Source organism: Lissotriton helveticus, chromosome 11 (assembly GCF_964261635.1).
Source record: "Lissotriton helveticus chromosome 11, aLisHel1.1, whole genome shotgun sequence".
Taxonomy (NCBI): Eukaryota; Metazoa; Chordata; class Amphibia; order Caudata; family Salamandridae; genus Lissotriton; species Lissotriton helveticus.
This window is the reverse complement of record NC_136072.1, coordinates 455,476,913-455,490,956: the sequence shown is the minus strand read 5'-3', so window position 1 is coordinate 455,490,956 and position 14,044 is coordinate 455,476,913. Positions and strand designations below refer to the sequence as shown.

Here is a 14,044-nt window from a genome sequence, read left to right as displayed (position 1 = left end):
CTCTCTCACCTATACAGCTATTTCCACATGCACTAGTAAACCCATACACCCAGTGCATTATCTACTCACACATGTAGGCAGAAAGTCACACATCACCCACCCACACACAAACACTGAGGCACCCATACAGATACTCATGCAACCAATAAGTAACCCATATAGACAGTCATGTACCTAATCATCAACCCATGCAGCAGCTTACACAACAACTGAGAGACTGATACAGACATTCACACCTACCTAAGACCTCTCTAGCACCCTTTAAAGCCTGCCTTAACGCCGCTGCCAGACTTTTAACTGGCTCTAAGAAGTTTGACTATATCTCACCCCACCTTACAGCTCTGAACTAGCTTCCACTTGAGGCCAGAATCCAATTTAAGCTGGCTTGCATCACCCACAAGGCTCTCTACTCCAAGACCCCTGCTTTTTTCGTACAGAAACTTGTTTTATCTGGTGGAGCCAGAAACTCCCTGTCCGCCAGAGCCCTTTTGCTCCAACCTGCACGCTTCAAGAAAAAAAGAATGTACAATCGGGCTTTTTCCGGAGCCGCTCCAAGAATATGGAACTCACTCCCACCCGCCATCAGACGAATGCTGTCTGTAGCTCTCTTCAAAAAGGAGACCAACACTTTCCTAATGGGCAAATTCCTCTCCTAATGCTCACGTTACATTCTCCTCCGTAACCTGACTTTACCTATCGTTACGGCATTATCCCTGGCCCCCTCTCCTTTTGTTACCCACCCTGCTCTTCCGAACAATCTTCCAGGGTGCTGAGACTGCTTTTCTAGCTTATTGTATCGTTTTGTTCCTATCCCAATAGGTAGTCGGATATTATGATTGTTTATCTTGCCATGTACTGTATCTTTCTATGTGTTCCCTATCCCTTCTAGTCTCCCACCCTTTTGTCCTGTTATCCTGCCAGATACTACTGTAAAGCACTCTGATACCCTCACGGGTCTGGTTTGCGCTCTATATAACACTAAATAAATAAATATTCAGTAAGACACATTTAATCACTAACTTATACAGTCGGTCACACATCTATTAAATCATACACCCCCCATTCTACACCAACTCATTCTTCAATACACCTTGGCATTAAAATATATTTTAACTTTACAGAAACACACATTCACTCGATGATGTCATCAGTGATGTCACTGACCATGTCATGAATTATGTAATATGTGACATCATCAGCAGTGCATTGCGGGGGCGCGAGTTATAGTTTGCTCTAGTAACTATAACATTCGAATTTCTCTGGTTTTGTACAAGTGAAATGTCCAACTACCTGTAACATCCCTGAAACCTATGTTATTTTCAGTGAAAAAAAATATATATATATATATATATATGTATATATATATTCTAACAGGAAAGATTGTCATCTAATATACACCTATTGTCTCCAAGTAATCCCTGGGGTGAGTCTGGATTAGAGCATGCCTGTCTTCCCTGCTCACATTGGTAAGTTGCTTCATGCTTCATACCTATGCTTGGCAGAGGGTTGTGAAAGTCTGTCTGACTGCATTCACAAGCAGACCTGTAAAAATGTATCAATAAGTATGAAAGCCCAAAGTTCTTCTTCAAGCATTCCTCTTATTGTGCCAAATGCTAAGCGGCTGGATACCACAGCTGTTGTTTTTATTCAACCTGAAGGCTTTTTCTACCACCCTCATCCAATTGTCTTTCTCTCACCCTTACATTTTCTTTTTCATCCCTGTGTTCTCTCCTGTCACTGTCTTCCTTGTTTCACTATTTCCATTTCATCCCCCCTTTACTGCTCTAGGTAGAAGTCTTATGAGGAAAAACAGGACGTGATCATTAAAAATGAGTGTCACACAAATTAAACAATATATTTAACACTGCATGCTAAAACCTTCCGTGCCTACAGCTCTTCATTCCTTTCATGGAAAAGAGGACCCCCCACACTTTTCCATGGGATCCAAAACAGTCCTCTACAACACACTAAATTAGTCTGACTGCATTTAGTCTATGAATTGTATGATAATTTCTTGGACAACTGTCTGTTCTAATAATGGTAACATGTAACTTTATTGTTGTTATGGCATCTTACCCAATGACCAGAATCTAAAAACTGAATCCAAGGATTTCCTTTTTTTCCCCTTGAATATCAGTTGTTCAAGTTACAACCAACATAAAAAGAACAGCATGGTACACCCACACATAGATAGTGAAACACCAACTGTTGATGATTCATTATAACTCAATGTCACAAGCTTTAAACCATGCAACCCCTCTCATCCTTCAATACAGTACAAAGTGTGGAAGATATGTTTTAGAAAAATACATTATGTACTCAATTTGATATATATTTGTGTATAAGAATGTGTTTAATACTTAGATTTCTGATATATTAAATATATTATATGTGAATATATTCTGGGTCTCTGGTCATTGGATAGGATGCCATAAAACAATTAAGTTATATGTTACAGAGTTGCCTAAGAATTTTTTATACAATTCGTAGTTTTTTCTCTGTCTTAAGTATGTCATTCTTTCTTCAGTGGTACCCCTATATATTTGCAGTTGCATTTAGTCTATCACAACTAAGGGAACATCAGTTTACATATAATTAATGCTGGCAATGCGCACACCCGGTGAACTTGCGACTCACAGATGGGGTTCACAGTAAGGAAATAGTCCAATACCTAAGCTTGCACATGCCCCAGAGTTTCAGAATTTCACAAATAAAATATTATAGTCAATAAAATCAATATTACTCACTGGCAAAGCTGCGTAATTGCCTCCACTCTGGAACCAAATGAGGGAAAAAAGAGTTCAGGAAAATATCAACCAAAATACATGAACACTATTTAAAAATCAAAAGTCCTTACCTAGTTCTATGGACACTGTGTCTGCAGTGGAAAAAAAAACAAGGACATTTGAAATCTATGTCATGTATAATCTCTTGACAGCTCTCATTTGTCTGTGGCATACAATGGTATAGTGGATAAGCAGTTATTTGAAGAAAAATCCCTAGACTTAGTTAAACAAACACAATATTATTAGACTCAGTGCACAATGATAATCAATAACAATTCATTGTATTCATACAAAATCATTTAAAATGACCGTTATAGGTTCTAAGATATTTCCTTGAAAAACATATATAAGACAGTAACATCACATATGACCAACAAAATTGCCAAAAGTGAATACATACAACAATCATGTGCATTGGTCCTATACACATATTTATATGAAACAATGCATAAGATCAGTAATGAAATAAACTAGTTATAATAATACAAAGAATATAGTAAAGAAAGGAAGGATCCAAAAACATATATTAAAGTGGCTAATAATTTGATGGGTCTTCTTACTATCTATGTGCGTTTCGGCATACAGAACGCCTTAATCAGGAGAGCCACAATAAATCCTATGCCTAAAATAAAAAAAATTGTACACTGAGTCTCAATAAAAACTAACATATAATACATGTTTAAAAACCTTCTTGGTCTGTGAATAAAGAAAAGCTGAGAAAATATTTAACGTGAAAAGATTTGCCTTCACCCAATCAAATACATTTGTTAATTCCCAGTCAGGGGAAAAGTAAGATTACTATTAAATGGTAAAAAAAAAAAGCCTAAAGAAGAAAATGTACAAAAAGGGAAATAAAGAAGAAGGACCAGAAAACCCCCAAGATATCCCATCAAGTGAACATGAGTAAATGAAGTCAGCTGGAAGGGGAAATTGGCTTACCAGGGACTAGATGATGTGGTGGTCAGGCCAAAGTTTATATGGGATACAGTGATATAGGTTCGAAATATTATAATTAGCTGGAACATAAATCATGTAAATGGTATTTACCAAAAGAGGTTTGAATGAATTAGACTTACTATGGTACTGTTAATCTGGATCACAGTTGATTGACCACATGTGCCCCAAATATCATACAATGAGGTCATTATATATACCATGAATAAGACCTAGGATAGCAGTAATACTTGAAAATCAACAAAAACGGAAAGAAATCAAGATAATAGTAAAAAGAATATATATATTGGCTAAAAGTAATAATTAATTATATGGAATAGGCTATTCTTTATTCTTAATCTAAGAGCTCCACCTTAATTGATGGTATGTCTTTAAAAGAAAATGGAACTAAGAAACTGCTCCAGGTAATAAATGGCCTTTAAAATGGAGTTACGTTTCATGAAACACTTCCAGACAGCGCTCAATGAGTCAGAGCTTCATAGAAAATTCTGCTATTGAACCAGAAAGGAATGTCGTATTCACGTATGTTGCACAGCACACTGTAGCTACAGTTTTAAGAGTGTATATCAGAAATAATCTCTCTGTCAACGACAGTTTCGAATCATGAAGTATAAGCTCATGATTCCCTAGGAGATAAGATAAAAGTAACAATAAGGTATGTCGAAGAAAGTAACAATGCTTATATTTATACTTATGTCTGATTCTCTCAATTACGCACTAAAGCCTGATTACATGGTAGAATCTGTAGAAAGATCAATAAAAGAATGGATACAAAAAAATGCATATTTTTCTATCTGTATTATAAAAATTGTAGTTAAGGTCGGTAAAGATTTAACGTTCTAGTACCTACGGAATTGAGATAAATGATGTCGGTCTCCAAAGAACAAAAGCCTACGTTTAGACTAACAACTATAACAGCCAACAGTTGAATCTAAAAATAAAACGTCTTACCTGAGAAAATCGTCAGCAAGGATCCAAGCAGGAAATTAAACATAGTCAAAAACCGGAGGTATTTATGAAGCACTACGCAACGTGCTAGTTATGGGAAGCCGTTCATGTCAAAATTATAGATCCCCATAACAGACACCTTCTGAAATCCATAGCCTGCTGCAAAATGCATATTTTACACACCAGAATGAATGTAATATGTATCAGAGTTAACATGTTTCCCTTGCTGAGTGAATCTGACATGAATCGAAAATAAATATGAAACCTGGCAGATTGAATATGCTACATAGTGATTGATCTGAATAAAACACACTCTAAACTGAATAAGAGCAGTACTGAAATATATATCAATCATACTGAAATAAATATGGTCCTCACTGTAAATAACATAGCTATCACTAGAACATATACAATATGCATCAGACAGAATGGGACATTTCTTAAAATGACTGACATAAGCCAAGAGGTATACGGCATGCATTAAAATGAATATGACAAATTGAAATGAATCTAAGTTACTGAAATGAATATACTGTATCCTGAAAAGAATATAATGCACATTGAAAATAATATAACATAAACTGAAATAAGCATTACACATGTTGCAATGAATATGGCTTGTGTTGAAATGATTATAAGCACCATTGAATTGAAGTTGACATGCCTTAAAAAGAGTATGACCAAAGCTGAAATTATCATGGCATTTGTCACAATGGATATGGCATGCATTGAAATGAATATTACACATATTCAAGTGAAATAGATAATAATAATAATAATAATGGAGTTTATATAGCGCCTGGTTACGCCATCTCGGCGTGTCCCCGCGCTGGATATGTGCTAAAATGGAAAAGTTGCATCCTAAAATTAACATGACAAGCGTTAATATGCATATGGCATCCATTGAAATAAATAGAACATTGAATGAAAGGAATATAACATGTTGAAATGAATACGAAATGTGTTGAAATGAATTTGAGCTTCATTGAAATTAATTTGACATATATTAAAATTAATACAAGTAACATTAAAATGAACATGGCTTTAATAAAATGAAGATGGGTTACATTGAAAGTAATATGATACACATTAACATGATTATGATACCTGTTGAAATGGATATGTTTCATGCTAGAATGAAATTAACATGTGGTAATATGAATGAGACATCCATTGAAAGGAGTATGATACATGCTAAGATGACATGCAATGAAATTAATATGAGCCCCATTGAATTATATTCAACATGTCTTAAAATGAGTATGACCAATGCTGAAATTAAAATGAAACTTGTCAAAATCAATATTTTATGCTTTGAAATTAATCTGATGCACCTCCAAATGAATATTGAATGTACTAAAATGAATATGACCTATGTTGAAATGAATATGACCTATGTTGAAATTATTATGGCAGGTGTTAAGGTGAATCTGACATCCATTGAAAGAAATATGACATTCATTGAAAGGAATAGGACACATGCTAAGTTGAATATGAACCACTTTGAAATTAATATGACACCTGGTGAAATGAATATGGCCTACATCAAAATAACATGACATTTATTAAAATTAATATGACACCTTTTGAAATAAATATGAAACTATGGGAGAGAAATATGACATGCTATGAAATGAATAACCCACATAGAGAAATGAACACAAGCCATGTTTAAATGAGTATGACCCCTGTTTAAATGAATATGGCTTGCATTGAACTTATGTTGAGCAGCTGTAAAATTATTATTACATAATAAAATTAATATTACATATTCTGAAAGGATATGATGAGGACTAAAAACAAAGTAACTAAAATTAATATAACACACAGGAACTACCCTTTACCATGCATCAATTGAATGCATCCATTTGCCACTATTTCTACATTTGTCACACAGTACTTTATCAGGCAGGTAAGTGCTTTTTTAAATAGGATAATTTTTATGTGCGCATAGAGATAAAGGGAGGTAAGAATGATTTTAGGGTTTAAAGGTGGTTAGAGGTAAAGGGAGGTGAGGATCATGTTTGGTTGTAGGAAGTGGGTAGAGGTAAAGGGAGGTAAAGAATGAAAAAGGGGGTTCTCCATTACAAATAAACATACACCCTTATGTATATACCTATGCATATATATAAATATATGTATATATCTATGCATATATATATGTCCAATGCACCTATGTGCAGACAAAAAGGATTTCCCAGGTATTTTTGCACGGCAATGGGAAAGGGAGTACAAGAGGAGTTACATCTCCTCTTGCCAACTTGGACTCTCTGGCATTGTGTTCAAAGATATAGTGATACCATGGGCAGTACATCATGAGGACTTTAAACATGGAAGGTAAACGCTACACAATTTATACGTGACATTTCATTTCATGAACATCACATTGCACTCAGACTTTTAAACTGTAATTTGGGACGCTATCCAGCAAGATCTACATTACATCACAGTCCAAGCACTGGGCAATGATTTTAATCAGACTGTGGCATCAAGAAGCTTTTCAGCATTATTGTACATATACCACAGTTTGCAACAACACCCCGGGTGCATTTTGGGAATTGTAGGATTGCACCAGGTCACGTGATCATTGTGATTTATATGGTGCAAGTTTATTCAATGAGACTTTCCTCATCTGTGAGCAAGGCCATTAACAACCGAAATGCGTAAGGATTGAGGCTCTGCCATCCTTGAGACACAATAAAGCCAGTGATTTACCAAGTTGGGCTTTACTTCTTGTCCCAGGGTCGGGGGATTACCTAGGCTGAGGTCTGTCTCCACAGGGCTGGTTATTGGAGGGGACGCTGAGAGAGAGACCGACTCCTTAATTAATGATTTTAACGAGGGTTTTATTTTCATATAGCACCGTCTTTGTCTACTGATTATGCGCTCTCTGGCAAATGCTGCGGGATCAAAGGGCGCCTTCCTCGTTGAATCCAGCTTGCTTCTAAGTAGTGTCCATCACACGCGATGGCTCGGGTCCTCTCTGTCTCCCAGGCGTGAAAAGAAGGAAGAGAGAGAGACCTTGTCAGATCGCCGAAATGAGACCATACAATTCAGAGGGCCGGGGGTGAGGGAAACTAGTGACTTGTCTGACCTCTGCACGAGATATAAAAAATTCGTCGTAGCTGGAGATTTTAATTTACATTGGGAAAATCCTCACAAGGATCTGGCTACACGCCAACTGAATACTACAATGTCTTCTTTGAGCTTCAAACAACTTGTGGAAGTACCCACGCACATCAAGGGCCATACCCTTGATCTTGTATGGACCTCTGATCCAAATGTTACTCTCAGATGTGTTTTACCATGCATATGGACCGATCACTATCTAGTGAATTGTGAGGTCCATATTGACGGACACTTAAGTGATCTGTCTCAGGGAGCCAGAAAAATCCGTAAATGGGATAAGGTTGATTTAAAAACCCTGACCGAGACATTTCCGAAAGTGGCCCGACCCTCTGGAGCTGGTAGCAATCTGGACCTGGAATACACGGATTTAACGTGGAGCCTGTGTCAAGCTATCGATTTGATAGCACCTGAAAGGACCAAGCCCATCAAAGGACCAGGAAAAGGAGCTCCATGGTTCACCCCGCTCTTGAGGGAGCACAAACGGAGGCTTCGGGCTTTGGAGAGATCCTGGAGGAAAACAAAACATGACATAGCTAGGGATCAGTATAAAGCCTCCCTTCATAGGTACAAAAAATGTATACTGCAAGCAAAGGCGGAGTACTATGAGTCCCGCCTAAATAAGGCTGGGAATGTCCAGAAAGAGACTTTTAAAATTTTATCCGAGCTGAGCAAGAAACCGGAAAGCTCAGAAACCACTATAGATTGTAATACCTTTCAGGGATATTTCCTGGAAAAAGTGGAGAACATCATCTCCGAAATAAAAAGTAATACGGTGAATGGACCTGCTCTACATCCCGGTCTCCATAATTCCACAGACCGTACTATCATGGAGTTTCCAGAGATTGATGTGTTGAGCTTGGAGCAATTGATGGGTGGAACTAAGTCTGGTTCCCCATCAGATCCGTGCCCCCCTAGTGTATTTCGTGTGGCACGTCCCATTCTGGAGGAGCGTATTATTTCTCTCCTTAATAGATCTTTAGAAACTGGGTACCTACCTGTTGAACTTAAGGAAGCACGAGTTAGGGCCCTGTTGAATAAACCCGGCGCGGACCCTGCGGTCTTGAAGAACTATAGACCAATCTCCCAGCTGCCCTTTCTCTCTAAGATTTTTGAACAGCATGTCCTGAAGTTTCTATCTCTTCACGTGGAATCTCATTGTTTACTCCACGAGCAACAGGCAGGGTTTCGAGCACATCACAGCACCGAGATGGTGATGCTCTCGGTGCTGGATGAATTAAGAGGCATGGCTGATATCAAGAAACCGAGCGCCCTGATTCTTTTAGATCTGTCGGCGGCGTTCGACACTGTCAGCCATGCCCTGCTCCTGGAAAGATTAGACAACTTCGGGGTTAAAGGTGTAGCTTTTAACTGGCTGAAATCCTTCCTCTCGGGAAGAACACAGAGAATACAACGGGGGGATCTGATATCAGATGTGGGGACTTTAGAGTTTGGGGTGCCTCAGGGCTCCGCACTGTCCCCACTACTGTTTAATCTCTACCTTCAACCTCTGATTGCATCTTTGGCCAGTATGGGCTGTAGACTTTTTTAACTAAGCGGAAGACACTCAGCTTGTACTGAGTGTCGATAACACTGAGGCCGCGCAGCTTCAAGCGCAGAATATCCTGAGGTTTACGGTCGGGTGGATGACGAGAAACCTGCTGAAGATCAATCCAGACAAGACTGAGGTATTGGTAATTCCATCTGCCACCTCACCTTGGAGCGATCTTTACTGGCCACAGGAGTTAGGGCCAACTCCGAAACCAAGTGCAAATGTAAAGAGCTTGGGGATTAAGATGGATTGTGATTTGTCAATGGGCAGCCAGATCTCTGCAGTTGTTGGGAGCTGCACGAACATCATCAGGCAGTTACGCAAGTTAGTACCCGTTCGTTCTCAGGCCATGTTGCGAACAATTGTAGCGGCGACCATTATGTCAAGAATAGACTATGGGAATGTCCTCTACCTAGGCCTCCCTAAAACTCTGATGAACAGATTGCAAGTTGTGATGAACGATGCGGCACGACTGATTTTTAGACTCCCCAGAAGGACCAAGGCTTCTCCTTTATTACAGAGCCTACATTGGCTCCCCATAAAATAGAGGGTAGAGTTCAAGAGTCTTTGCACAGCCCATAAGGCAATTTATGGCCATGCACCTGTTTATATTAGAGACCGTTTGGAAGTGTATAGTCCAAAAAGATCACTTAGATCTTCTGACTCTCAGTTGCTGATCTGCCCTCGGTACAAACTGGTAACCAAGGGAGGGAGAGCCTTCTCTGTGTTGGTCCCTCAGCTATGGAATAAGCTGCCTGAGGGGCTACGCAGAGAGGTGAATCTCCTACGGTTTAGAAAGTCCTTAAAGACACTGCTGTTTGGGAGGGCCCTGGGTGCAATGTAGGCTGGCTGCTGCTTTATCTCCTTGTGTGATACGTAGTTATTGTATGAATTCCACTGATTTCTGAGCGCCTAGAGACCTGTAGGTGATTGGCGCGATATAAATAAAAAAAAAATAAAAAAAAACTTGTGCGGTTTTACACGCTGTGAGGGGGGTGCGCGTGTAGGGACGGGATTTAAGGAAGGGAGCTATACAATGCGGCTATACAGTCACTCCGAAGGATGGACTCGGCATCCCACCCAACCCGCCACTCAGCCCCGTACCTGTTGGAGCCACGCCCCTCCTGTGGGGGCGGGGCGAAGCATGTAACCGGTGGCCTCCTGGCTTCTCGTCCTCTTCTCCAGCTCCGCTCTCCGACTCTCGGTTCCGGTCTTCGTCTCTCCGCTCCACACTCGATACACCTTCCTCCACCAGGGAAACGCCGTCCGCTGCTTCCGGGGTTAGATGCCTTTTTGAAGTCCCATCCTGCCTGTAGAGGGGCGGGGTTACGGCCTCCCCTGCCTCATAGTTAAAGGAGCCGCTGCACTCCGTCTCCGTCGGCCAGTAGGACTCCGGCTCTTCGATCCAGGGGGGTCATGCGGCTGTTGGGAAGCAAACGGAGCTGGTAACAGGGGAGTGGTAGACCACCAGTCAGTATGTCTATCTCCACCAAACACCCTCTCCCCGTCACACTTCTCTTTTTCTTTGGTGGGCCAAATCATGGGATGCTCCATGCCCCTTTCTGTGAAGCCACCCTGCAGGGATGGAGGCTCCATTGGGTTGGAGAATTTTCCTTGGACATATGTGTGTGTGTGTGTGTGTGTGCGTGTGTGTGTGTGTGTGTGGTTGTGTGCGTGTGTGTGTGTATATATATATATATTTATATATACATATTTGTGTGCTTACACAGATGTATATCTATCGTTTCAGGATTAGAGTGCTGCATACATCATGCATAAAAGGAAGCAGGGAACTCTGGGTAGTTCCCAAATTTACATGGAGAGCAGCTCTTTCTATGGAGCACTCTACAACACCACCAACCACCGAATCTGCTCACCTCAAATGTCCATTTTTCTCGCAAAGTTTTTTAGCATAGGATTCATACAGTTCCATCCACACCAAGCTAGAAAGTGACTAAGGGCCTCTTTACGATGCCGATTGGACGAGTGTCCTACCGGCATCATGTCGGAAACGGGCCTGCCTGAGAACGAGTTGGCAGTCCTGCTTACCTAATTAGGGGGTGACAGCCTTCGCGGCGGTCAGAAAGTGCATATTTCCTATTAATTCTTGTCCCGCGGGCTGCAGTACAAGTCGCAATAGGAGAATTACACTTTTTAAACATCCACACCATGTGGCAGGCACCATGCAGTACCTGCCAAGTGATGCATTTATGTTTGAGGGGACACCACAGGTGCCCCCGAGGCCTCATTGCAAAGGCGGCGGATGGACGCCCCCCAAAGTCTATTTCGGACAGCCTTTCTATGGGAGTCGGACCGTCATAGGAAGACTGTCGGAAATGTGCATCGTAATCCCCACGTTGGTGCCTGAGCAAGCACCTCCTCCATTTTGAGGATTACGATCTGCCATCAGCCCCAATGGGCTCCTTGAGCCTGTTGGAGATGGAGTGGATTCCCGCAGCAGGCATCAGTCGGACTGCCTGTATCCTAATATGGCGGTCGGACTGATGCCTCAGATGTCGAGTGGTACGCTACCGACGAGCTGTCGGATGGCCGTCCGCCCCACATCGTAATGGGGCCCTAAGTGTTTTCCCATTTTTAAAGTCCTTAAACATAGCTACTGCCATCCTTGCTGAGATAAAAAAAATACCAAAAGCTTTTTACCACTCCAGGCAGTGTATCACAGCTTTGAATTAGGAAAATATCTACCAAGCCAACCTGGAATCAATAAAAACAACCCCTGGCACATGTTTCGAACTTATTATAGCTCTCCAGAGAGGTATAGCTTTGTCCAGACACAAAGGAGCACACAGTTAATGTCATGCACACACACACAAACAAACACATATATATGCATACATAAATAAATATATATATTAGTGTGTGTACATGCACACATACGTATATATCTAATTCAATACTCCATTCCCCTTAAGAATAGGTATGACACTACACAGGTATGGTACAAGTGCTTTTACTTAAATTTGAAGTGCAAGAGTCAGTGAGCTGTGAAATTTCATGGCAGATACATTTCAGCGATTATCTTTCTTTAGTTGAATGAATAAATGAGTTAATTTTGTAAAGCGCACAATACCCGAAGATGTCTTTGCCCCTTGTCCGTCTTTGATCCACTCAGTGTTGAGACCAAGGAAATAAGTCAGCAAACACTAGAACTCTGTCGGTGGAAACAGCCAATCTGAAAGAAACAGGTTAGTATTAGATTCCTTACCTTAGAATACCCCCAGGCGTCAGACTGGATCCAGAAACTTTTGCGTAGTAGTACCCTTGCGCGTCGGCAGGCATCGTCTGCAGCTCCGAGTCCGTCGTCGGCGTCGTTGGTGCCGGGATGACGTCGCGGAGTACTTAGACGCCACCCTCGCGTGCTGATGTCAATTGCCTATTTTTTCAGTGCCAGCAAGCGCCGATCCGGGAACAGTGGTACCCTTTAGTAATTTTTTGACTAAACTTTTTGATCTTTTTGATCTTCTTTTTCGAAGTCGAACGACTCCGACGGTGCCGGTAGGGATGCTCGGGTTTAAACCCTGCGTTGACTGCAACCAATTGATATCGGTTACCGACCCCCATCCCCGGTGTCTTCATTGCCTGGGACCCGACCACGATGACAAGTCGTGCCCCGACTGCCGGGCCTTGACGTCGAAGGCTAGGCGGGAGCGGTTCCGCAAGCGTTGAGCTCCGGCAGTCGGCTCCCGCGCCGTTCAAGGTCCCGGTCGGTGAGGAGGTCGAGGGACCGGTCGTGGGGCCGGAGTCATCACGGTTTGTTGGATCGACACCACTCCCCAAGCTCCAAGTCCTCAGGTTAGAGGCACAAGAAGTCGAAGAGGCGACATCGCTCTTCCAACTCCCCCCGACGCTTGCGCGATGTGGCCGGGGGTTCGGGTAAAACCACCCATGCGGCTCCGTTGGAGCCGCAGGCGTCGTGGCCTGCTCCATACCCGCCGGTCCCTGGGAAGAACGCGACGCCGGAGGAGATTGACGCCTTCCTCTCGGCCATGAGGTCGCTCACTCCTCCGTCGGGTTCCACGGCACCTTTGGGCCCCGCGGCCCCGACTGGGAGCCCAGGCGTGCTGGGCGCTTCGGCCCCGGCGCCGTCGGCAACTTCGGTCCCGATGCCGTAGGACTCCACCGGATCGGGCCCGGATCAGGGTCGTCGCCGGTCGACTTTACGACCTCGCCGGCGCCGACTGCTAGGGTGTCGCCCCCGGCACCGACCACGTAAAACTCCGTCCCCAGTCCCTCCCTCGGTCCGGTTCCGGCACCAGAGCGGCATCGATCGACGCCGATGGGAGATTTTTACTTCTATGATCCGGCCCCATCTTTATAGCCTGAATACCAGGAGATGGGTGGCGAGGCGGATTGGGAGGGGTCTGAGGACCCTCTGGCACGTGAGTGTCAGTCTTATCAGGACTGGAGAGGTGAGTTAGGGGACACCAGTGGTCTGGACACCTCGCCAGGCACTGGTTTTGTCACCCCTCCACCCGTGGCTACGGAGGAGGGGGCAGCCTATAGTGTGGTGTTGACGCAGACGGCCAAGGCCTTGGCCCTTGAGCTCCCCTTCCTGGCCGTGAGGACTAACCTCCTCACTGAGGTCCTTAAACCGCAGGCAAGCTCTTCGGAGCCTCTGTTGCCGTTTAAAGAGGCCTAGTCTGACGTTCTTCTAGGC

At 42.6% G+C, this 14,044-nt stretch overlaps 1 protein-coding gene across 1 annotated transcript in view; it reads right to left on the bottom strand.

The window, feature by feature from the left end:
- Positions 1-2,739: 2,739 nt before the first annotated feature.
- The window catches only part of LOC144790818 (E3 ubiquitin-protein ligase TRIM17-like), a 537,715-nt gene continuing 526,410 nt past the window's right edge, over positions 2,740-14,044 (bottom strand). The window contains exons 7-8 of the mRNA XM_078665494.1: positions 2,858-2,878; positions 2,740-2,774 (exon numbers count right to left, since the gene is read on the bottom strand). Coding sequence (XP_078521620.1) covers positions 2,740-2,774; positions 2,858-2,878 — 56 coding nt within the window. The remainder of the gene's footprint in view (positions 2,775-2,857; positions 2,879-14,044) is intronic.